Here is a 26720-nt window from a genome sequence, read left to right on the forward strand (position 1 = left end):
GCAGGGAAAAAAGGAGGAGGGGAGGCAGGGGGGAATCCCAACCTGGCGACCCCCAGAAAGGTCGGCGACTCCCAAAGGGATCACAACCCCCAGGTTGGGAATCCCTGTGCTATGAGATAAATCTTCCTTGCATCACTGCAAATACACCAGTTTTCAAGAGATCCACTTCATGTCTTCAGCTGTGATTACACATAATATGCCTAGATAGGAGAACCAGTCTTATGCATACTCAACTCACTCCACCTGCTGAAGGTGTTTCCAGATGTTTACATATCAGGAGAAACAGAAATAAGAAAATACCTCCTCCACAAGCTTTAGAACACTGAGCAGCACTCTTAAGAGCCCACTCGTAAGTGTCCATTTCTTCGAGCAGGACGTTGTTGTTTCCGATGACAGGAAGGAGATCTTCATGGATGATGTACTTATACATCAAGCTGCTCTTGGAATCATCTTCTTGTGGAATAACCGGAATCAAACAAAAAGGGATGAACTGTAGTGAGAGAGAAACAATCTTTTTCTTTTACAAATTGACAGGAGTGGTCACAGTTCAGCAAGTTATTGTGGTATACACATGCTAGATAGCTAAATCTGAGCTCCTATAAGCCTTTTCTTAGCTAATCTCTCCTAGTCTCAGTTTTTAATTTATAAAACAAAGACAATAATGTCAACATTCCTAATTGGCACAGAGTTTGTATATAATATTAATAATTCAGCGCGCTCAACTAAATCTCTTAAATAGTTTACCTAGTGTTGCCAGAAAAAAAAGTTTAAAAGTCAACATTGCTAGTGATTATTCTCCATGCACCAACCTATCAGATCTGTTACAAAACTCACCAGGATGCTGATGGCTTCATGTAGTGGCCCACTGGTTTTCAAGCTTTCCTTGCCATTTTCAACTGTATTTCCCATTCCAGGCCCTTTCTAGAAAGGTGTTGCTCTTGACATCCTTGCCTTTGTTGTTAGAATGAAGTTGCCAGAAGCTTGGTTCTTAACAGCTAGAGAAAGAAGTCGCACGGGTAAATTTCTTTGCTGCAACATTCTTTGCACGTGGCAAAGGGATTTGACACAAAAGAATTTAGGTAGAAGCCACAGAGCAGCCTGGGTCAATGTAGTCTTGATCCAAAAGACACTACAGAAATAATCCAGTTTGAGACCACTTTGCTGCCCTGGATCAATGCCAGGGACTTCTAGGAACTGTAGTTTTGAGAGTCATTTAGCCTTCTCTGTTAGCGAGCTCTGGTACCACAATCAAATACAATTCCCAGGATTCCCTGCACTGGACCAGGGCAGTTAAAGCAGTCTCAAACTGGATTATTTCTGCAGTGTGTTTTGGACCAATGACCACATAAAAAGTGTTTTCACTTTCTAATAATATTTGATTATTAGTTTGGATTAGGCCCTCTCATAGTATCTTGGGTTACATGACCCTCCCTCTCCCGGATTGTGAAAGTAGTGAGTGAAGTATAGTGCCTCTGTGGCTTCTGAAATGCAACCAACTGATCCAATTTGACTATCTGGTGGGATGGCCTTTCCTAGCTATGGAATGTCATTCTTAATTAGTTTCACTAATCTCTCACTCCCCTGAATGTGAGAAGGCAATTTCACTACTCAGGTATCAGCAAGTCTACAGGGTCTGAACAGACAGGCCAAAATAAAGCTGCTTCGGGTCACTTTGGAGGTATACTGTTTAAATGACACATGCATCTTAAGAGGCCAGAAGCTGTGCTCCAGTCCTTAGGACTGGAGCATGGCTTTGCTGTGGCTTTTGGACTCGTAGGATGCATGCATCATTTAAACAGCACACTTCCAAAGTGACCCAAGCAGCTTTATTTTGGCCTGTCTGCTTGGCCCCTACATTTACATTTGATTTAATGTTCCTCTATTCTAACCAGCATGCTGTAGTGGTTTGAGCGTTGGGTACAATTCTAGAGACCAGAGTTCAAATCCTAACTGGGCCATGGAAACCTGCTTGATGAGCTTGGGCAAGTCACATTCTCTCAGCCTCAGAGAAAGGCAAAAGCAACCCCCTTCTAAACTAATCTTGCCAAAAAAACTGTGCTTTTATTCTTGTGTGCCTTCAAGTTGTTTCTAACTTATGGTGACCCTAAGAAGAACTATCATGAGGTTTTCTTCGCAAGATCCATTCAGAGGAGGTTTCACATTTCCTTCCCTTGAAGCTGAGAGTATGTGACTTGCCCAAAGTCACCCTGTGAGTTTCATGGTTGAGCTGGCAATTTAACCCTGGACTCCAGAGTTGTAGTCCAACACTCAAACTGCTACGTCATGCTGCCTCTCAAATTTTGCTTTAGGGTCGCCATAATTCTGAAACCACTTGAAGGCACACAACAACAAATTATTTTAACTGCTACTGCTCTTATTAGGTCTTTACAGAAGGTATCTGTTGGGATGTTTTCAAGTATTTTTAATTGTTGTTTCAAACTGGATCCACCTGTTAAATCACATTTGATTGCCTTTAGCCAAACATGTCTTTCAAAATTCCAATCTAAAAAACTAGCCCAAAATGGACTATGCAGAGATAGGTCTGATTAAAGAGTATGGAAATAATATTCTCTGTTATTCATTTTCTGGCTGGAAAAAAAAAGGACTTCCTGACACTGGGGGAAAATTTCCACACTTTTTGCTCTATATTTATATTGTGTTGTGCAAACCCCTAGCAATTTTGCACACACAGTAATAATATGGGTTCCGAAAACAGCACTTTTTGTGTAAAAATGGTTTTAGTACAAAAGCCACAGTTTTCATGCAAAAATGTTGTTTTTTCTAAAATATCACGTGGCTTTACTTCATGCAAGTTTTTGACAAAACGGAAAAATTTTGGACAAAAAGTGGGTATCCTGTATTTTTACCCCAAAAGATAAGTTTCATGCCTAAAATCTATGTATTTCTGTGCAGAATCATTTCTGAAATACCTTGGGATGTGTAAATACTGGTAATAACTGCAGAAATATTCTGGAGAAAACTGTAATAATTATTCATCCTTGCACATGAGGATTAAATATTTAGGTTTTTAGATCTCTACTAATGGGCTCTTGGGTTCACAAATAGGCAAATATGCAAATTATCCAGTGGTCACCCTAAATCATCTTTTCATTTTATCTCATATAAAGGAACATTTGACATTAACTCCTATGGGAAAGGTTTTTTAAAAGGCAATTGATGCAGGGGAAGCAAAGTCTACTTATCCTTCTCTTCTCCTCTCCACACACAGCCACACCCCTCCTTTGTAAAGAAGTTGTTGTAATATATAGAAGCCCTCTCTCTCCTTGGGTGTGCCATCTCCATCAAGGACAGTGACCTTTTTGCTATAATGAAATAATGCTAGTTTTTAAATTGTCTTGTCTGAAACAGGAAGAAGAAGAAAAGTTCTCTCTTGACCGCTTCCTTATTGTCCAGATACCCTCTGGCTTAGACTGCAACTTATTTTTCATTTCCTTTAAAGCATTTGCCTGGCTTGTTTGTGCCACTGACATAACAAGTCTAGCCTGGCATTCCAAGTCATCCTGAATTAATAGAGTTCCTGAGTGAAAAGAAAACACACACTGGTTCCCCTCCTCTCTCCCTGTGAGCACGAGAGATTTTGGCTTCAAGTCCAGACCTCTTCAAGTTTGTGTTGCACATAGAGGAGCATTGTATGAAGACCAATAAGAGATCACAGTCTCTGCAGTTCTTGCCAGTTCCAAGTCTCAGGATAGATTTTGCAAACACCAGAATATGAGTAACTGATAAAAGTGGAAGAGAGAGGGAAAATATATCCTTCCATGAAGTCTTTGGATTAACCCTTCAGTCTCTCTTCTGCTCTGAAACACACTTAATCGCACACCTGCATATTCTTCCTGACTGCTCTTCCCTCCCCCTTTTTTGCTTCTTTCCTTCTGCTGATTCTCCCACTGTTAATATTTACAATGGTAAACTACCTAAGTCAGGGATTTGTAATTTTTCCCAATTACTTACAGTGTTACTCTAAAAGCCATCAAGGACACCGTATGGTGTGTGTGTCTATGTGTGTCTTTCTTTTTGGCTTCAAGTTGCCTGTCAACTTATGATAACTCTATTAATTTCTGGGTTTTCTCAGGCAAAGAAATACTCAAAAGTGGTTTGCCTTCTTCTGAACTGCAGAAATAGTCAATGATAATCCAGACCATGTACTCCTCCCATGAAATAATTTGCAACAGTGTATTTTAGGAAAATGGTGCTGTAAAGCTTTCTAGCCTAATATTTTGAGTTCAGTGCCGATTTTGTTGTTGTTAGGCGGTACCCCGCATAATATTTTTCTTTTCTTACATACCCCCGCAGTGAGTTACACTATGGAAATGATGACATGAAACTGGCACAGGATACAAAGGAAAAACCACTCTAAAAATATGAATGAATGAGAGAGAGAGAGAGAGAGAGAGAGAGAGAGAGAGAGAGAGAGTATTTTCACTCAAGATTTGCAGTGTGCACTGCAAAAGCCCACTGAGTCGATTGTGAAAATTACTTATTGTTTCTCCCATTACAATAAGGATGCATTTAAATAATGTAGTGCTCACTAGATTGAATCCTATAATGTTCAATAAGCTCTTTTTGAAAACTTGACTATTTAAAACTCCTCTTTGAATAAACCATGTAAGATGTGATGAAGTTAATTCTCATTCTAACCAGTAACCATGTTTGGGTCTTACCAAGTGTATGGGGAGCAGGCTCCATCTCCTCAATCTGAACATGTCTGGCGCCTGCAGGAATCTCAAACATTTTTAAAGCACCGACTGAAAATTCCAAAAGGGAGGAAAACATTCTTAAAACAAGTTGCACTGTAGTCAGATATGAGGTCCATGAAACACTCCCTCTTAGACTCTGAAGCAGCACTTGACTTTACTTAAAGGAAATACCTGGTTTCATCTTTAAAAAGTATCCTTTGATTCTGCTGAAGCTACCAAGTATGTTTAGTTAAACACATATGTATACAATTTATTTATTTTATTATTTAATTATTTACTATATTTCAGCCCTAAAGGCTCTCAGAGCGGCTTACAAGCCACATTAAGATAAATGGAAATGTTTCTTGTGATCTAGATAACACAATCGAGAATAGGTAATTGAATATCATTTTCCTTTGTTCCTCAAGTTGAGGAACAAACATATTTTTAAAAACCCAATAGAGATTAATACTGGTTTATTTTAAAGCAATCTATCTTTCATTTAGTGAGACCTAAATGGAGAATATGGCTAGTTGGACAGCACAAACTGTAAATTCCATAGACTGTATAATACTCAAACAGTCAAGTGACATCAAATATATATACACAAATTGAACAAACAGAATGTATTGTACATTGATTAATATACCATGAATAAATAAATTCAATACATATACACCTTCCCCACTAATGGATGGAGGCTTTGAATAAATTTATATTTCCCATAAATTTGATACTGCCAATTGATAAGGAAATGTATAGAAATGGTGTTCCTTTGTGCACATTCTATATGCCTACATAAAGACATACAAATATACTATTGGAATAATGTATAGACTAAATTCAAAACAGAATAACTTCAGCATTAACAGTAACTGGGGAATGATATTCCAGACTGAGTATCTTAGACTGGCACCAACAGCATTACATTTTCATTTCAGTATTAGTCAAACATAACAAAGTATTATGGAAGATGCATAACTGATATCACCTTATAGCTTCCCCAATCCTGACCACATTTGGTCCTGAATTTTTGATGAACTAGTACATGGCACACCACCACAACATTCAACTTTTCTCATCCCATCCCCCATAAGATGACACCAATGAACTGTACTATGGACTGACACATCAAATGCAATGTCATCAAACTATATCTTTTTGACACATAACCAGGAAAACATGTAGAGATAGGAAATTAATGTTAGAAGCTGTAACATACAGTCAGGCACCCTGGTTTCACTTCTGTCAAAAAAATATAAAAAGATCTGCATATTAAATCAAACAGTGAGAGAGAGGCAGTCAGTCAGTCTAAAACCCAAGTAGACTATCCAAAATTTCAGGAAAAACAGAAATCTGTGTTCTGCTGACAAATGTAATGCTAAACCAAAAGCTGGAGGAAAGATATGTCAGCTGATCACTATTGTTTTTGTGGTACAGCTGCATTTTGGACTATACCTCATAAATTAACTGTGGTTCTAAGATAATTTCTTTAAAAAGCCTTAGAAACATTCTGGCCTTTTTTGAAGAGAGGAAATTACCCTTCTGCTCTTACCAGCTTGCTTTGGTGATTTGACCAAAGTCCCCTTCACTGTCCGGCAATGGGAGTTGTCACCTCCACAAACGCCACACTTGTCATCCTGCTTCAGAGAGCCAATTTCTTTGTCACAACCAACATGCTGGCATCATCATTAGTAGAAGAAATACAAAAACATAGAGAAAATGACATTGGAGTTAAATTTCAAAATTGTTACTTTAACAACAGACTTTAATCAGCAATTATGCAGTCAACAGCTGAATATAGTTGAGACTACCATTAGGTGTTAGGGCAGTTGACACCACAGCTGCCTTACTGAAACGAAGTGTCCAATATCACTCAAAGGCAAAGTCATCTGTACTTTCAGATATACAAACAGCATATACATGTGCAGTTAGCTAATGTCTGCAATTGGATGAGAGAATGTATCAGATTAATAAATAGCCTGCCCATCTTCAAAGTTAAAATGTAGCTATTATCCTGGAAAAAACTAGGATCGTCAAGTGGTTCATTTCATCTAGTGATCTCCAGTCTGGTTCATCAACAGCTGACTAAAAGTATTAAAATGGTAAAACAGATTGCCATCATCACAGTTAAAGTGCATGTGGTGCAAATTAACTGCAGCCAGAGAGAAAAAATCCCAATGCGATTGGACCAATGTCAATCCACTAATTCAGCACTGAACTCTTTGAGTAGCCTTTGGCAAATGCACTCCCACTGGGAATTTCCCATCCCCCAAATGGTAAGAAACTTACTCCAATGGGTATGTAAATGTGTGCTTCTTTCGTTCGCTCTTATCTGATTGAAAACATTATTATTATTATTTTGCATAAAATATATAGAGGGGTTAGTATTACTGTTGCTGATAAACAAGTTACTGGTCTTTTCACTATTTTACCGGGATAAAAAAAAAGTTGTGGTTGTGACAGCTTTCAATGACACCCTTTCACATTGAGGCTAGAAAACTTTCAAATAAATTTTAAACTTTTAAAAATATAAAATGTGCTCCAAACACACTTTCAAAGTCTTTCTCCTAAGCACAAATCTAAGGATTCTTGAGGATAGAGTCATGGCAATTAAAGTATAATCACATCAGAAACTGATATAAATATAGTGCACTTTTTCTTTGTCAGTCTCTCATTTACCCAAGCTGCTGTTTAATGTTAATGAGCCCAGTGACACTGTCACTCAAACAAAATTGTGTGGGTCACCACAAATGAAGGCTCCCACAACAGTGCAGATAAATAAACAGAGGACTCTAAGGGCAAAAAAGGAGGATAATGTTACCAAGAAGCAGTGGCCACTAGAGAGGAAAAATGCAAAAAATCTTTATGGTATTTTTGACCAGTCTGTTTTGCTATACCAAATGCACTAATTTAAAAAGAAGTATCAAATCATTTGGCACAAAACATTTGGGACAGACATTTTTTTAAACCTACCCATCTACAAAAAGGATAAAATTTGTGAAGGTTTGATCAACATCTTTAAAGGCATTCCCTTCCTGCTTTAGGGGGCAAATGGAAAATGGATGAACCTGCAGGTTCAGTTACATACCACACACTCCCCCCTCACACAAACACTGTAGGGGTCTCTATAGCTGCACCTGGTGCCATCGTGAACAACTTGATTCATAAATACCACATCTCCAGTTTCCTCAGACTGGCATATCAGCTCGCACTTCTGAGCATCTGCAGTAAAATAAACACATCAAAATATATGGTACTGTGTACAGATATTGAAACAAAAGTGAGACTCGGTATTTTCTCATTCAGAATTCTGAGGAGGAAAAATGCTTTCATCATAATTCAGTTTCTATATTTAATCATAGCTGAAAAATACTTCTAGAAGGCTTCAGGGTACTATCCTGCTTGTATCAATCTCTCCTTATTTGCAAAGAAAATAATCACCCCAAATTTCACCTGCATTAAAACCTGAATGACGGAGGCATAATTATAAAGCTACTTCATAAACAAAGGCAAGGGTCTTTAGTTAAATTCACTTGTCAGTTAATTTAATTTTTCTTTTACTCCATGAGTTGAGAGTTGATTACAGCAATTTTTTCAGGCATTAACAGGACTGTGCCACAGCAACATCCACCACTTTGTTAGCTGTTGGCAAACAAACAAGCATGAGTTGAAATCAGTACATGATATGGGAACAGATATGCACCACCACTTCACTCCCAAATCACGTTGCATTATCCCATCTGTGCATTCAGTGCAAATGTCTAAAAGGACATGAAACATAATACACAATAAAGAAGAGGTGATACATGATGTCAAAAGGGAGCTAATCACCATGGTCCAGCTCCCTGCTCACATGTTTATTTCAGTATGTGAGCCAATATTCTTTACACAAGGCTACTGTAACTACAAAAAGGAATCTGTATATAAAAGGCTATGAAGATAATGGGTATTCTATGTTTCACACTGCAAAGGCAGCCCACAAGTAGGCAAATAATGTTAAGAGCAGGTGCCAAGGGCTTTATTCTCAACTTAGGTCCACAGGTTTCAGTTGCTCAGAAATGATACTAAAATTAATATTTTATTAATGTATTTAAATATTATTTTAATTCATTTGAATATCATTCTCCAGAAAATGCTGTTTTCTGCACAAAAATACTAGATGCAAATTTTGCACAGAATAACGCCCCAACTGCATGTATTCTTCAAATACTCTGCAAGTTTCAAAGACTCTTCTGGAGTAGAAAAAAATTACTAATACAATGGACCCTTCCCTTACACAGGGGAATCCATTCTGGACCCTCCCCCCATAAGGGAAATACTGCGAATGCTCAAGCCCCATTGAAAACAATGGGGCTTGTGCATGTGGAGTGGTGCATGGCTTTCAGCTGAAAGCCGCATATAGCACACCCATGTATGACACAGGTGCGCTGTATTACTTGTTGCTTCCTTCAGGGAGACAGCAAGAATTATATCCCTACTCTGTGCAGGGCACTGCCTGCAAATTTCTTGTCCTACATATCTAATTTGAACCAGTTATGTACCATATACTAGCTATTCTAGCTAGTGTGAAGAATTTTAACTGCTTGGAGTTAACAGTTCATGCCACATCATTTCAGAAGAGATATTCAAAATGTACCCAGTTAGACTTTTTCTCAATATATAAACTTGATATGACCAATTCAGACTTTCTGCTAAGGCCAGGATGGGTCCCCCTTTACATGATGGTGGACTATAGCTCTAGACTATCACCCTGGAGCAGTGCCCATGCTGGTTGTAGCTGATGGATGCAGGAGTCCAACAAATCATAAGATATATAGTCCTTAAACACAGAGTAAGATTAGGTCTCTATGATCTGGACTCATTAAAAGAATCATGTATTCTGAATGTCTCAGTGACTTACCATCATGGTGTTCATAAGGAAGCCAAGTATGCTTAGAGTTTTGGTGAGTGTAATAGGAATTTCGCTTGGAACATTGCTGGGCACGAAAATCTTCATAGGGACCCCGACACTCCTCAGTATTACAGACCTGATACTCATAAGTGGCACCTGGGCAATGACGGCCTCCATAGGCTGGTCTGGAAAATATATGAATAATTGGTTAGGAAGCACTGAATTTATATGTTAGAGCCAACTTCAAACTGAAACTTCTTTCAGTTTGATTCTAATGCCAGCCTTGTTGTTTCCCCCCCCCCCCCAAAGATTCTGTAGCCTTTTCTTCAGCAAACCCACTGATATGCCTCACACAAATTAAACTAAAGGGAACACAGAAATTTACTTTTAAGGATTATGAATACAATTATATGTTGGTGCCATCCATTGAGGAATGGGCCCCAGAACATCATTCTACCACTGCTTAATTATAGATGGCATCAGAATGTCATTATCTTCATGCTTATTAAAAGTACCTTTCTAAGCTCTGCCTCTTGAGTAAACCCCTTGTTATTCTCCTGTCCCCTTGTTTGTCTCTTCCAATAACTAAAAGATTTGTTCAGACTCATTTCATAATTCAGATTCTGGACTGTACCACTTCAGTCTGGAGGTATCAGATTACATGTTCAAATGGTTCCCCATATTAATGACAAACCTAACATTAAATAAAGGTTCTAGTCTAGCCAACTTTGCAACATGCTATCTCTGCATGTATCTTTCATGTAATTTTATGCAGACTCACAGAATTAGGAGGGATCCCAAGGCCCTTTTAGTCCAACCCACCACTGAAGCTCTCCAGAGATGTGGGTATCCAATCTCTATTTTAAAATAGGAGAGTCCAACTGCACAAGTAATCTTTTCTGATACCAACAGTGGACAGTGCTTACATCCAGAAACCGATGTATCATCTGCATCCCTCTACTACATTTTGTATTGAAGAGCCCAATTGTTTTCCATTGTACATTCTTCCTAAGATAAAGGACAGGCTTGGACAGCTGTGAAGTACTCTGTTCCCAAGTAGGATACACCTAGTGCAATGCCTGTGATGCTATGGGCTTCCACTTAAAACTTTCCACAATGCTTCAGAGCAACATATACATCAATTGTTCACTGGCCTTAATGCATCTTGAATGACAGCTTGAACCCACTGACTTTAGATAAGCTAGCAACCAAAGTTACCTGCTGATAAAGAAAAGTTTGGAAAATTACTTTTTGAAATTATTTTATAATGTGACTCATTATAAGATTCCCTATTTCTCCCCCGCCCCTGTATGTTACTGTTAAAATTGCTTAAAAAATGATTCCCAGGAGAAATGCTTTAGGAATTATTTTATAAGTGGCATTAACCTTGAACAATTCTGCTTAGGTTGCCTATAAAAAGGTTTTAAAATGCCCCTGAAAGGTTGCTTTTAAAGGTAATTAGAAAATACCATTTATTACATGCCCATGCCCCAAACCCCAAGGTCATTCTCATCTGTTGCATTATTTGTAAAATGTAACCTCATTAAATCTTTGCTATACACACACACACACACACACACACACACACAGCGTTATTACAGCAAGCACCATTGTTTGCAATTTTTTTACTTCCAAGCTTGTGGGGCAGAGGCATGTAGAAGGAATAATGTTAAGAGAAAGTCATGGAAGAAAGGAGGCCACCATTACAGGAGTTGGCCTTGGAAAGAGCTCTCCAGCCACTATTATGGCTGGCTTAGCTAACTAATTACTTTCTTCCAGCGCAGGTTGGTTATATGTCTTAGCTATCTTGTACCTGCATCCCATAAGTAATTCCTAGTATTTACAATCTTAATTTTAAATTAGCTGTTTTGCAGACAATCATATGTCCAAAAGCAATAAAGGTAAAAAGAAAGAAGTGCTCTTTCAAGTGCTTTGGCATATATAAATGACTCTACTTTCCTAGTCCTAACATTTCTTACAACTCTCTCCTCTAGCTTAAATGATAGTTAGAGGTGTACTTCCACATTCTCTAATCCTAACTGAGAAAATTTCCCTTTCGAGATGCCTCATTGCAAAAATGGTTGACTATTGCAAGGTTTTGGTTTTTTTTAAATTGCCTCTGGGGACAATTTTTTGTCTTTGCATAGATAGCATAGATCGTTGTCTTATTACACAATGTATCCCAGGTTTTTCTACACAAAACATTGCTTTTTATACAAACCCATATCTTGTGCAAACAAAATTTTCACACAAAAGTCTCTAAATTCAAAAAAAGCATTAAAATATGCAAAATGCCTCATAATTTCACCCAGAAAAATTCTTAAATTCTTCATTCTTTGTTGCATGAGAGAAGAAAACAAGTAAAGAATTCCATCCCTCTTCTTATTGCATTGGAGGGAAAGAATGCATCTTCACTCCCCACTGAGATACAACTCGCCAAATGCTTGCCTACCAGAAGGCCAAACTTACGGTGGATTGTTGCAGTTCCTGCTGCGAGAGCGTACCCCACCCCCACAAGTCCTGGAGCAGGAACCAAATTTGGACCAGGAACTCCAGCTGCCATCCTGGCTGTAAGGTTGTTCTGAAGTCTTCCAGATGCAGTGACCCTTGAAACACCACTGGAACAGGAGAAGAAACAGGGGTTACCTGAACACCTGCCTCTTCATAACTGTCCAGTGTTAGTGAGGAGAGCAGTTCTACAGCCACAGAAGCACCCGGCTTTACAATTTGGTTCGGAATCTGTTTCTCCCACTCTCATTGGTCAGGCGGACAGTGATGGCTGTGAAGTCACGAAACCTTAAAGTAATAAAGAAAGGTCTCAGGGGGCCTGGGTGGCACAGTGTATTCATGAAAAAAGCCTGTCACTTCTGTAGCACCCAATTTATATCCTGGCAAAAACTGAAACAACATTGAGGTTGATACCCTTCTATCATCCCCTTATCCTTGTCTCCCTGCCAGATGTTTATAGTACTTTTACTTGGGACAGCTGAAAGACTGCTATAGGAATTTATGTAATAATCTGCAATAAGATTTCCCATGCTCACAGTGAACATGAAGTATTTGTTCCTAACAATGCAACAGATGTACTCTAGTAACTTGCTGTTATTCAGGATTCCTGGATACAAGACCCTGAATGTTTAATGAAACGTAGCTGACCATCACACTTTGCTGTAGGGAACACCAGTGCAAGACTACTATAACCATGACAAACACAGTGTGAAGCAGCAACCTAATAGCCACTGCTGAGTCAAATATTAGTATCATTAGGTGTAGTATAAATATAAATTTATTTAGATTACTTTTCCACCAGAAAATCTTCAAAGTGGCTTTACAACAGGTAATTCAATCATCATATAACAGGAAACAATTGAATTTGAAAACTTTGCTTATCATTGTCAATGGAGGGAGGTACTTTCATGGGCAATGTTTGTAAATGTTATAGGAAAATAAAAGATATAATTCACATAAACATATAGAGCTACCTGGAAAGGTATATAGTAGTCACTAAATATTTATGTAAATGGTATGATGGGTCTTTGACCACATGGACATGCCAAAGTGTTTGGCTAGGGATACAACACAGTACAGTGGTCTCTCCACATTCACTGGAGTTAGGGATACAAGTCCCCCAGAAAAAACACAAATAATAAACACTATTATTTTACCTGAGAGAACACCTTTCTAGGAATAGGTCCTCCATTGCAACTCTGTAGTCAACATCTGCTGGACACAGAATTGCGCTGGAGGAGCTACAAATGCCTAGTGGAGTGTTCACTTTAAGAATCTCTAGGGCCTTCAGTGCAACATTTGGTTAACCACATAGCTGTGCCGGAGGACCTAGATATTCCTAGAGAGAACACATTAATAAAATCAGTGAATAATCAAATACATAAAAGTCAAATCCGCAAATGTGAAGGAAGATTGCAGTCTTCTAGTAAAAGTGAAAAAGACCAATGTATTATTCTAGAGCATGGGTACCTTGCCTGATGCACACTCAGTTCCATCTAAGGGTGGTCCTTTCTTTGTTTTACAGAAGTAAGGATTGTCTGGATGACTGCACCACAGTTGCTTGCAAGGGTCAAAAGTTCTAAACTGTGAAAAAAGAAAAGCAATAAGTCTTATACAACAAAACAAACAAACAAACATTTTTAAATCATGGGGAATACAGGTTTGGGTTGCTGCCTTTTGTACCACCTCCTCACCCGCCACTTTAACAGAAAGTCATAACGCAAAAGTTAGCAAATTAAACTTCTTTCTTCACATTATCTGCATACCAGGAAAATGTTCAACTGCTTAATACAGGATGTCAAGCAGAAGCAGCACCTAAATACGTGCCTTTTAAGTAAGCCTTGGCGGGTTACAGACCGCCCATTTGGGGTGGGCTGTACCCGCCCCTTTCCCCGGAGTATCAGGGCCTCAGTGGCTAGAACGGCAGCCGCTGAGGCCCAGATCCGCCGCTTTTCAGGCTGCAGGGAAGCGGCAAAAGGCCCCTTCCCCGCAGCCTGGAAAGGGGCGTCCTTGGGGCTTCAAGCCCCAAGGACACCCCGCGGCGGCAGGGAGGAGGAGAAAGGGGCCGCTTGGACCCTTTCTCCTTTGGTCTACTGAGCGCAGCCATCTGAAGGCTGCGCCCAGCAGACCAAACCAGGAAGGAGCTCCGAAACGGAGCTCCTTCCTGTTCCGTGCTAAGAACGCACTAAATGCCCTGGCGTGGAGCGAGGACGTCATGTCCGCGCCGCCCCGTATAGAGGCAGTGCGGTCGTGATGTCCTCATGGCGGCGGCCGTGTGGAACGGCCGCCGCCATTTTGTGCGCACAGAGCGCGCACTAGGGTTAGGGGGGTGCGGAAGCACCGCCCCTTTCTAACCCTAGTACGCGCTCCGTGTGTACTTTCATGCCCGTCTGTAACAGGCCCTTGACAACTAAATAACCAGTATTATTTCAGGATGGTTTACAACGATTTTCTCTTTTCCCCTTAGTTTGATAGCTACTATGAAACTTGGATATTCCCTAAGGCTTCTTCTTCTTTGGTAAATAGCAAAACTGTTGATTTACAAGTTTCACTTACATAAAATCTTTTCCTGTCAAATTAAAGCTGTTAAATAATGAGGTAACTTCAACTGCATATAATGTTCAGAAATACATACACATTTTGAACATCTTCCTTTGATTTGATTTGTTTTATTTATTTATATACCGCTATTCCAAAGATCATAGCGGTGAACAGCAAGTAAGCTAATTAGCAAGTAAGCTAATTTGCCCCCAACAGTCTGGGTACTCATTTTAGCGACCTCAGAAGGATGCAAGCCTGAGTCGAGCTTGGGCCCTTTTGCTGGTCTTGAACTCGCAACCTTGTGGTTTTGAGTGAATGGCTGCAGTACAGGCATTTAACCACTGCGCCACCAGGGCTCCTTCAATCCAATCACTTTCATAAATAAATTAGACTCCCACGTAAAATAATTCCACCCTTAGCAACATTCAGAGTCAAATTTAAAATTTTGAGCACTTTCAGTTGCTTTTAATTATTTTCAGCTCTGATTGTTATAGGCAGCAAGCTAAAACTGAGTATATACATAAGCAGGAGCTATAGCCAATCCTGCCTTTCTGATCAGCATACCTGGATCTAGGGGTGGCCTGCAGAGACCAAATAAGTCTTCCTCTCCCCCATCCACCCTGTGAGCAGTTCGGACAATGCAGGCCCCAATCCCCAGTTCTGATGCAAACACTCCAAATAATGTCCAGTCAGTTCAGCATTGAACCTCCCCATGTACACACCATTTTTTTAAAAAGTTACCTTTTGCTGCAGCTCTTTTGGAGTGCTCTGGAGCAACAGCAGATGACTTACAATGTGTCCCGCTATGGCACCCACCATCACCCTGTGTCGTTCCTTCTCATGTCAGAATGAGGCACACAACCATGTGATTGAGGCTTGGTGCCTCATTTTCAGCCTCAGAAGGAGCGCTGTATGGCACATTGGCAGGTGGCACAGTGGAATGCAGATGTGAACAGCTGCCTAATGCTGCAATGCAGCTTCTGGACACTTTGGAGGGATGGTGTGCAGACCCCACCCCCAAGATCATTCTCCTTGATCTAGGTATGCTGATCAGACGTTGGAGCAGTTTGGAGGCCAGAGGACTCCGGGCTGCTCCTGGACCATTCTGATCTATGTGGACCTGGCCTCAGACAAATGTGTGTCAACTCTTACACATCTTCATATGTGTTTAACTCAAGAAAAATTAATAATAATAAAAATTATAACAAGTATAATAACAACTATATTTATTTATATCCCGCTTCTCCATTCAGATCGAAGCAGCTAACAATAATAAAACAACATTAAAATAGAGTAAAACATCATAACCCATAAATCCTCCCATCTACAATAAAAATACATTTTACTTATAAACTAAGCAGGGACAATTGAGGGGCAATTGATGGGAGGCACCTGAGAGGCTAGTCTGGGAAAGCCTGCTAGAAGAGATATGTCTTGACCAGCTTTTTTAAGCAGTTAAGACTGACAATATGTCGGATCTCCTCCGGCAGGCTATTCCATAACTTGGGAGTGGGAGAAGAAAATGCCCTCTGGGTAACCACCACCAGCCTAATTTTTGCTGGCTGCAGTGGGTTTTTACCAGAGGACCTCTGTGCGGGGTAGATTTTATGGGAGAAAGTGATCCCTTAAGTAAGCTGGGCCCAAGCCACAAAGGGTTTTAAAGGTTATAATCAACACCTTGTACTGTGCCCAGAGGCTAATAGACAGCCAGTGTAGATATTTTAATATAGGTGTTATATGGTCAGCCCTAGATCTCCCGGTGAACAATCTGGCTGCCATTAAAACAATTAATTATCAACTGGTGACTATACTTTAGCAGAAAACTGGACACACCAGTGTCAGCCAGCATGGTTAATTGTGAAGGGGATGGGAATTACAGTCCAACAGCATCTGAAAGGCCAGAAGTTTTATGCCCTTGTTTTATCTTAAACCTGTCTCTTTGTATACATCATGGCACTACATTTTCATCAGCCTTCACAACCCATATTTATTAAATGTACCTTTCTGCCCAAAATAGCACTATGAATATTAAAAGAATATTAAAATTCAAATAAAAATACAGTTAAAATTTAAAAACAGATTAAAACTGTTTAAAGTACATCAATGTTTTTTAAAAAATAAAGTTAAAGTTAAAGGCCCCTCCTCTCACTATTAACAACTACCCAGTTTAAATACAAATACAAAAGCAATTTTACTTGGAGGCATAAGAATAACCTGGACATGAGATGACAAACCTAGCCATTCCTTGGTAGAGAGTTACAGAGCCAGAGAGTGGCCACTGAGAAAGCCCTTTCTCACATTTCCATCAAACTTGCATGAAGATGAGACTAAGGCCTGGAACAGACGAGCCCAATGAAGCAGCTTCTGGGCACTTTGGAGGTGTAGTGTTCAGACAATGCATGCCTCCAAAGTGGCCCAAAGCCTTGCCAAAGCCATGCTCCGGTCCTTTGGAGCAGAACAAAAAGAAGAAGGGATAATCCAGTTGCTGGCAGCGGAGGTTGGGCCCTGTGTCTACATCTTGCTTTGGGAGCGGGCCATACAGCCCGCAGGGTCCCAACCTGCTTGCAGCAGGAGCAGACTCGAGCTGCTCTTTTGCATCCATCTACTCTGGTCCTGAGAGATAAGTCTACCTTGAACATCTTAAAATCTAGGCAAAATTCTGTATGGAACAAATAGTCTCCCTACACAGCTGTAAGGAACTTTATAGGTTATGACCAGCACTCTGAATTGTGCCTGAAAAAAAAAATCAATAACCAACAAAGCTGTTGTAATGAGACAGTGGCCAGCCCTAATCACACAAGACTTAACCAACTGAAGTTTCTGTCAGTGATTTCAAGGCAGCCCACATTTCACCATCTCTGAAAAACTGTGGCTGAGGGTGAGCGAATCCTTGGATGCAAATGAGATACAAAATGCATGACATGGTAGTGGAGAATCAGTGGAAAGTCAGATGTCCTGACTTGAATAGGGGAAAATAACTGGTGGACACAATCCCAAAATGTGAATCAGTCCTCTGGGAAATCTTTATGCTAAAATGAGGGAGAGAGAAAAAATAGTGGGCCCTGACAACAGGGTTTCTATACTCACAGCTGTACATGTTTTGTAGCCCACACCAAAGTCAAAGCGGCATTGCTCATCCATAGAGTAATTGATTCCTGGCAGCTCTGGCAGCTTGGGCCAGTTGTGCTCAAAGGGATCATCTAAGAGGCAGTCATAAGAACTAAAAACAAAGGGGAGAACAAGATTGTGTGTTGCCACATGTATACATTATTCACAAATTTGATTTCTGCATTCAGCTACTCCAAAGGCCTTTTGCCTTCTAAGTATTTTCGTGTCCCACCAATTCATTCTATACAAAACAAAGAACAGTTTTAAAGCCCAGGAGATTGTTTAAAAAGGTTAAGTAGACCTACTGTATATAACGGTTCAACTCCTGCTTGCTACACCGGGACCAGTGGTAACGGTGGAACGCCGCTTGTACCAGTGGTGCCATAATACTCCCCATACTGGTCTCATCAGCACATCGGTTACCTTGGCCATCATGTTCCATGCCTAATCTATTAAAAAAAAACTGTCAGTGGTGTTTTACAACCTATATGAAACGACAGTGAATAATGAAGCAGCAGTAGCATTTTGAAAACTGCCTCTTCCATCCTCCTGTTTGTCCTACACCACAACTGAAAGCACTGCTAACCACCATGATAATCTGCCCTGATTTTCTAAGCAATTGGTGTCAAGTCAATCCCCAAAGCTAAAAATCTAGCTGATCAGAAACATGACCTCAATGAAAGATGGACACCTATCCTTTGTCACAGTACATTGGCGACATGACAGCACCTCACCTGACACCATCTTTTGAAGGAAATCTTTGTAAATATTTAACAAGAGAAGGAACCAGCAGTTATCCTTGCAGAAGTTCACAGAGAGACTAGCTACATGATGGATGACAGTTTATGACAGACTACCCTCTGAAACTGCCCTGATAAAAATGAGTTTCACAGTTCCCCTATCAGGTTCCAGAGTTGAGTCATTAAGTCCTCATGGTCAATGTAATGAAAGGATGCTGAATGATCTCACAGGATCAGCTGTGCACAATTTCACTTACAGTATTTTGAGCTCATGGCAGAAACTGGACCAGTCCAACCTCAGAGGCTACATTACTACAGTGAACGCTTGTTATCCACTGGGAGTTTGGTTCCATGAACCCCCGTGAATAACAAAATCCGTGTATGCTCAAGTCCCATTAAATACAATGACAGAGCAAAATGGTGTCCCTTATATAAAATGGAAAAATCAAGGTTTGATACTTGAAATTTATACTTTTTAAAAATATTTTCAAGCCGTGGATACTTGAATCCGTGTATAAAAAATCAGTGAATAAGGAGGGCCAACTGTATAGCTTTACCCCCCAAACAATGAAAAGAGGTGCATGGTATACAGTTAGGGAATCAACATCAGAAGTTTCATTTTTGTTGTTTTTGAGGACAGGCCTGCTATTAAAAGTTTTCATTGAGCTGGCAACTTTTAAGAGCAGCTGGGATTAAGTGCACAGAATGTCCTGCCAAGCCTCCCGCGAAGTAGCCACACTCACTACAAAGATATGTGACTACCAATGAACAACCCCCACCCACCCAACAACTTACACATGTCCAGTCTCATGAGCAACTACAAATGCAGAGGAGAACCCATCTTCATGGTTGAGGGTGCAACTGCGCAGAGGGTGGCACATGCCTGTGACAGGAGCATATCCTGGAATGAAGTAAAGGAATAAAACAAAGAACAAAGATAAAGAGACAAGAAGGGACGGGTGAGGAAAGAATGGAGAAAGGGCACATGAGAAAGGAGAAACCATGCACTGGAGTTGTTTCAATCATATTTCACACCCAGCTCCCTCTGAAAGGCCATGAGAACACAGCTGCCCAGGAATACGAATGAAATCCATTAGAATGTTCCACCACACATATTTCATGAAAGCAAATAAACTTGGCAGATACTCACATAACAAATGATTGAAATCTCAGTACACATGCACCCACCCACATTTATGCAATCCATTAATTCTTTCATGTAACATTCTCATCTGGCACTTTCTGGCAATTATATAGTTGAGAAAACATTAAAACAACCTAAAAGAAATTATATATCAAATCAAGCATAGCCCATCTTCTTTTACAATGTTATTTGTCATAGACGTTTTAGACACAGTGTGCTGCTATACTCTATATTGATAGGTCATCCTCTTTTTTAAAACAAGTCTTAAAACCATTTGAAACCAATGATTCAAAACCACTAAACCATTCTGGTCTCACTCTGGAAGAAAAGAAGCATATAAAACAAACAAACAAACAAACAAAACTGAAATGGGGTGGCAAAGTGTAACACACACACACACACACACACACACACACCAATATTGTGGGCTACAACCCCCATCATCTCTCGCCAGCAATGTCAGAAGTAGGAGTTATAGAGGTCATTCAGACATCAGTTCCGGGTTTATTATTCACACTATGGAACCACATCTATGGTCACACATGCCAACACTCAAATAAACATGGAATCGGCAATGCAAATGTATTCGAAACACACTCAAGCCATGCAGTTTAATCCTGAATAAGACCAGGCCTATTTGCATTGATTATTCACACTGCCAACAATGCAAATCTTTTTTTAAAACTCAGGGGGAAAAACTAGTATCAATTATCCCAGGTTAAGTGGAGTTTTTGGCACCCCCCCCCAAAAAAAAACCTTGAGTGCATTTTGGATGTATGTGAACAATAGAGATTCAACCCAGATTCATCCTAGATTATTTTCACCACATGAATACAGCCATAGGCACTTTACAGACCGCCAAAAAAGGGCGGTCTGCTGGTGCCGCTGGTTACTGTGTCCGGGAACCACAGCGGACAAACCGCGCGATTCCCAGACGCAACAAAAAAGAAGCCTCAAAATGGGGCTTCTTCTTGCGGCACGGAAATGGCACCGCAATTCACTAATGAAGCACTCACAGCGTCATTTCTGCCGCACGACATAGGCGTAGAACAGGTGTCGCTATTTTGTACGTTCCAAGCGCGTACTAGGGTTACAGGCATCCGGAAAGGACGCCCATTTCTAACCCTAGTACGTGCCAAGCACGTACTTTACGCGCGTCTGTAACGTGCCATCGTCATGTGTAGGATAACACTTTATTCTGCATTAAAATATTAGCTGTAATACTTTACATAATGAAGAGTCAGCAATTCAAACAGACAGCCATGTTAGTCTGTCTTTATATAAAAATATAGGAGGAAGGTACTGGAGAAAAACAGAGCTGTCACATCTTTAAAACTAACTGGTTTATTTTAGAATGGTCTTTTATGGATTATAACCCACTTTCACAGATACAATAACGTGTTTAGATTCTCTTCCACTGATATGTGGTAGGATTTTTTGTTGTTGTTTCCAGAGGTGCACACACAGATGTAAATTAGTTTGACACCACTTTAACTACCATGACTCTGCCCTACAGAATCCTGGGATTATAGTTTGGTGTGGCACCATAGCTCTCTAACAGACCAGGCCAGCAAAAAACTACCTCACCAAACTACAAATCCCAGGATTCCACAGGATGGAACTATGACAGTTAAAATGGTATCAAACTGCTTCAATTCTGTAGTGTGGTGGTGGTTTTGAGATGTTGAAATGTGGATTGTTATTCATTTTTATTCATCTTTCCCACAACTCATTTTGTGACAAGTTTCACTCACCACCACCACCTTGTGATTAGCTGTAAGAGATGGATGGACCTTGGCCTAAGTGAAATTACTGGAATCCCATTCATTTGACCTGCAGCTTCTTTCAGGATGTAGAGACGACAATTCAGAGGAGTAGACAGAATCTGAGGGTATTTTTCAGGGGGGTATTATTGGCAAACAAAGGGCCTTAAAGGCACTAGATCATGGAGATTATCACACAGGGGTTATCCTGTCCTTGTCCCATTCCTATCCCGTCCTTCCCACTCAACCGCGGGAAGGATTTCAGACAATGTTGTGCAGATCCCATCATTAATCGATCCAAAAGACACAACTGACCATGATTGCACAAAAGACTTTCAGATGATGTTGCACAATCTCATCATTAAAGCGACAATGGCCAGCACTTTGTATTAACAGAAGTTTGCATTATTGCAATGCCACTTTAATGATGAGTTAATGGTGGGATCGGTGCTACAATTTGAAAGCCTTTCATTCTATCACAGTCACAGATGGGTTAATGATAGGATAAGGACAGGGGAGTGATCCCATCCCTATCTTGTCTGTGTGTGATAATCTCCCCTGTCTGATCTTCGAAGGTGAACAGGACCAAGTCCTGGTTAGTACTAGAATGGGAGACCACCAACAAATATCAGGTGCTCTAGGCTATAGTTTAGATATATTTCACCTTTTGGTGGTCATTAGCAACCCAGTTTAATTGCAGCTATCACAATTCCTTATGATCTTGTAGAGGGAGCTTTCTCAGTGGTTATTCTCAGGTTATTGTTGACTTAATTCTGGTGGGCTTCTGGTAACTGAATGGCTCCTAAGGGATATTTAATGAACCGGGGTGGGTACTGCTGCCTAAATACCTTAAAGGCACAAGATCCCATCTGATCTTGGAAGCCAAGCAGATTCAGACCTGGTTAGTACTTGGATAGAAAACCGCCAACAAATACCTGTAGGTATTTGCTGTATTTCAGAGGAAGGAAGTGGCAAAACAACCACTGAGCATTCCTGGCCTAAGAAAACCCTATGAAATGAATGGAATTGCCATAAGTTGACAGGCACATACACTTACAGACATCACTGGCAAAGTGTGTCCTCCTTTTTCTGCACTGAATCATTTAATCACTGGCAATACTGCAAGAGGCAGCAGAATTCCACATCTGGAAAATGCTGGCAGTTACACTGCTAGAAGAAAGTAAAAGCAAATCCTACCAAGGAAGCAACACAAACCAAAGGAACCTTGCCAAATGTTTCAGCTGGTGAAGCATTTCAAGCACAGCCAAAAAGGTAAAGACGATTCCATTTCCTGTGAAGTCATCCTGACCTCTATTGCCAAAAACAGAATTAAATATATATTACACTTTACATTCCTCACTTTTTCCGTGGATTAATGGCAACACCTCTGGACCAACCAGGCTGTGTTTTTCATGTATCACTGGCATTCATTTTTACTTGCCTGCTTCTTCCTTGAGGCAATGCTGTATTAGACCATAATCTTTTAGGGCCCCTATTGATTAATCAAACCCTTATCAAATGTGCAATCTGCTCTATGAACAAATTTAATATATAATGGAAGCAAAAGAGGGGCAGCACTAGTGATTCTAGGAACTGTCATCCAAAAAGGTAGTTTTTCAAACCTCTGATCACTGGTATAATCAGATATTTCAATGGCATTTTTGCCATGACATAATTTCAACAGGGAAAAGAAGACAGCAAACCTGAACCCCACAGCAGTAATTCCTGCAGTTCATTAACTATAGTGTTAATGAGAAGGCACATGATGATGATACTTCCTAACATCAACATCACATCTCCTTTTAAGCAGCTACTGCATGAGAGTGGACTTCACTTTTGTTAATACTGGATTGTATCCAGTTGGGTCCCTCAGCTGAAGGAAAGCTCTTTGATTCAATCAAAGTTTCCATGAATGGAAAGAAAGATGACTTCTTCATTTATTCCTCTGCAGCCCCAGTGCCCCCTCCTCATTTATTCCAGAGAACAGAGGTAACTTTTAGAACAACATAAGAGATTGAATGGAGAATTGAAGGAGAAAGGGGAAATTTGTGACAATCATCTCATTCTTCCTTCCATTCACAGACATCTCTTTATTATTATTCATTGCTCTTATTATTCATTTAAAACTTAGTTACCTTCCTGTGAAAGCTATATTGAAGGTGACTTGGAATTTTAAGAAATACTTCAGAAAGGAAGTTCAAAAATGAGCATGCACCATATTGCCTAGCCCCATTTTTGGATATGCTGAGATTTTAAAATTACCACCATTTGCACTGGGCTCAGAAACAGATTAGAGGCCAGAGTAGATACATTAATACAGGTTGAGTCTCCCTTACCTGAAATGCTTGGTGCCTAAAAACTGGATTTCAGGTTTGTTTTTTTCAAACTTTGCAATATTTGCACATACATAATAAGATATCTTGGAGATAAGTGTTACCTCAAAGTCTAGCCCCCTGGAGCTCTCCTCTTTTTCAATAGCACATTGGCATCAAAAGGAATATTTTAGGCCTGTAGCCAAGAAGACACCCCCAATGCAGAAAACTAGCCATGCCATGTAAGGACATCCATGAGAAGATCCGACTGGCTCAGCATGAGGAAAACTCAAGAGCACACAGCCAGAACAGATCAATCAAGATCAGAATCTGCACCATCCTTTCACTGATAGGAGTGATGGTGGATGATAGACCCAGTATTTGCAAAAGAACAAAAGTCCAAGAATACATCCCTCTGGAGGAGCTACTCCATCGTCCAGAGACATTTGCACTGATTATCTAGTCATTTCTAAGTAACTTTCTCATTTTTCCTTCCTGGAAACTTCATTTTAATCCCAAAATCTGTCCAAACTTTTGCCCTATAAATACCCCCAATTTCATCTGGACTGAGATTAAGAAAGACACTCTGTCAGTATCTCGCTTGACTCCTCAGCATTGCTATCAGCTGCTGAGCCATTTCACTTCAGGGTCCCCCCTGAATGAAGCCCTGCTTCTGGAATCAATACAGCATTGCCCTCTGCAATCCCTAAAGTCACTATCTACTACCACCTTTTATATCATTAGTTTTTGTGAGGGTATGTGAGAGTGCTTCCCTGTGAGTCGTGATTCCCTTTTACAAATAAAACTACAGTACATTTGGACCTTGCATTCTGGAGTTTTGCTTCTCAAAACTGCTTGATCCCTGCTTTTAGTTCCTCAAGCCCATTCAGCAGCTTTCACTGAACTAATAAAATTCCCCTATTAAATATTGATTGTGGGTGCACTCTTGGGAACCTGGCATTTAGAGTAACATAAGATAAACCTGAAATTCATTTATTTTTCATATACAACTTATACGCATAGCCTGAAGTTAATTTCATACATAATATTTTTAACAGTATTGTGCCTTAAACAAAGCTGGTGTACACTGAACCATAAGAAAGCAAAAGTGTCACTATTTCAACCATTCAGGTGGACAATTTTAAATTCTGGAGTATTTCAGATTTCAAAATTGTAGATAAGGGATACCATACTACACATGGATGTAGAGTGTACCTTAAAAGAAAGCTGGATTGCTGAATTCAGAACTAGATCTTCAATCTCATCATACTAACTTAATCTGGTTGAGGCCAGGATTTTAACCGAGAAAGAAGAGTCAAGAGTCATTTTAGCAATATTAAGAGGAAAGCATCTGCTTGGTGTGATAAATGAAACAAAACCATTTGGGAGACAGTTGGATTTAGCTACCTTGCCAAATCACTATAATGGCACAGAAGAATCCATATAAACAGTTCTTCCAGAGGGTATGGAAATAAATGATCCCTCTCCCTTTCCCATGATAACCTATCACACACAACCCCAAGCCCTGCATTCCACACAGACAGAGGCCTCAGCGTTTTAAAGCAAGCACGCTTGCCAAATGGAACTGGAAAGTCAGGGAATGGTGCCAAAGCCATGAATAGCCATCTTTGTAACTTTGATCTTCCATTTACAATACACTGCATAGCTACTGGGTTTAAAAGCCCAGAGCACTTTCCATTAAAGTAAATGGTTTTAGCAGGATCAACGCTAGGCCCTTTTTGAGAAAGCCAGCCACCAGCGTGTGCTCTCTAATTACCATTTCAGTTTTGCTGACTACCTCCCTTGGCTGCTCTCCCTGTGCTGAGCCCAAACATTGTGGAGCTGCAACATTTTTTTCCCAAGAAGCTGAAGACTTGCTCTGACCCCTGCATGCTGCCAAGAGCTTCTCATGTTGTTCATTCCACAGATACCCAGTCAAAGCAGAACAAATATGAATGAATCAGGCACTGGGTTTTATTAACACAAATGTGATCATGCAGAAATGTATTTATAAACTAAATGGCTGGGTGGAACAGTACTGAGTAAGGGTAATAAACCGATGGGAAAATATAAAGTATTTCCACAGAAACCAAAGCCCAAGCATCACTGTCCTTCAATCAGGACATTACCTTAAGGCTTGCTTCCTAATGAGGAGCCCCAGCATTTTAAAAAAAAAAAAAAGGACTTTCCTAACCACTTCTGCTGTGATGGAAAGGGAAAGGAGACAGGATGACTATGAGAATGATAACTGACATGGGTAGCTGTGTTCAAGGTGTACCCAAAGGATTTGAGTTTAGTTGTTTTCAACTGTCTTTTCAGAAGCCACCTGCTCTATCTCAGCACAGCAGAATGTACTCACAGTCTTATGTATTTATCTCTGAAAGTACCTATCCCATTGAGTGGCAAAAGTCTTTCCCTGCCCTCTTCACAATCACACTGCCATTATAGAAAGAAGCCAAGAGAGAGATCCGTTATGGTCACTAACTAAGATATAGCATGTCTTTCATAGATATTTTCCTGAGGCTTGACATGGGACTGCAACAAAATGCGGACTGCCATCTGCCCTCTGTTTTGTGTTCAAGCTAGGATCCTCAGTTCTATTTTCCTTACGCTCCTGGTTTATGAGAGCCAGCATGATAAATGAAGAGAAAAGGCTACCAATTCAGAACATATTGTAAGAAAAGCAGTCTTGGAAACAGAAGAAGGAGTGAAAATAGGAGGAATGAATATCAACCATCTAAGATATTCAGACAACATCATTATACTAGCAAGAAACCTCACAGACCCGGAACTACTACTAAGAAAGATCAAGGAAGAAAGTGCAAAGGCATAAAGCAGGGGTCGGCAACCTCCGGCCCGCGGGCCGGATGCGGCCCGCGAAGGCCTGGCCGCCGGCGGCTCTTGCCGCCGCCGCCGCCGCAGCGGCCGCCCGTCACAGCTTTTCGCCGCTCTGGGCGCCACCATTTTGGGCGAAAAAATGGCGGCGCCCATAGCGGCCTCTGGGGCTATGGGC

General features: G+C 40.4%; 1 protein-coding gene across 1 annotated transcript in view; it reads right to left on the reverse strand.

The window, feature by feature from the left end:
- Nucleotides 1-26720, reverse strand: part of ADAMTS14 (ADAM metallopeptidase with thrombospondin type 1 motif 14) — a 118241-nt gene that overhangs the window by 25483 nt on the left and 66038 nt on the right. The window contains 14 exon segments of the mRNA XM_042460124.1: nucleotides 301-490; nucleotides 835-902; nucleotides 905-922; nucleotides 925-963; nucleotides 966-995; nucleotides 4683-4766; nucleotides 6253-6376; nucleotides 7789-7922; nucleotides 9601-9776; nucleotides 12061-12209; nucleotides 13570-13683; nucleotides 17728-17860; nucleotides 18054-18197; nucleotides 19284-19389. Of these exon segments, the coding sequence (XP_042316058.1) occupies nucleotides 301-490; nucleotides 835-902; nucleotides 905-922; nucleotides 925-963; nucleotides 966-995; nucleotides 4683-4766; nucleotides 6253-6376; nucleotides 7789-7922; nucleotides 9601-9776; nucleotides 12061-12209; nucleotides 13570-13683; nucleotides 17728-17860; nucleotides 18054-18197; nucleotides 19284-19389 (1509 nt within the window).

The sequence above is a fragment of the Sceloporus undulatus genome, chromosome 3, assembly GCF_019175285.1.
Source record: "Sceloporus undulatus isolate JIND9_A2432 ecotype Alabama chromosome 3, SceUnd_v1.1, whole genome shotgun sequence".
Taxonomy (NCBI): domain Eukaryota; kingdom Metazoa; phylum Chordata; class Lepidosauria; order Squamata; family Phrynosomatidae; genus Sceloporus; species Sceloporus undulatus.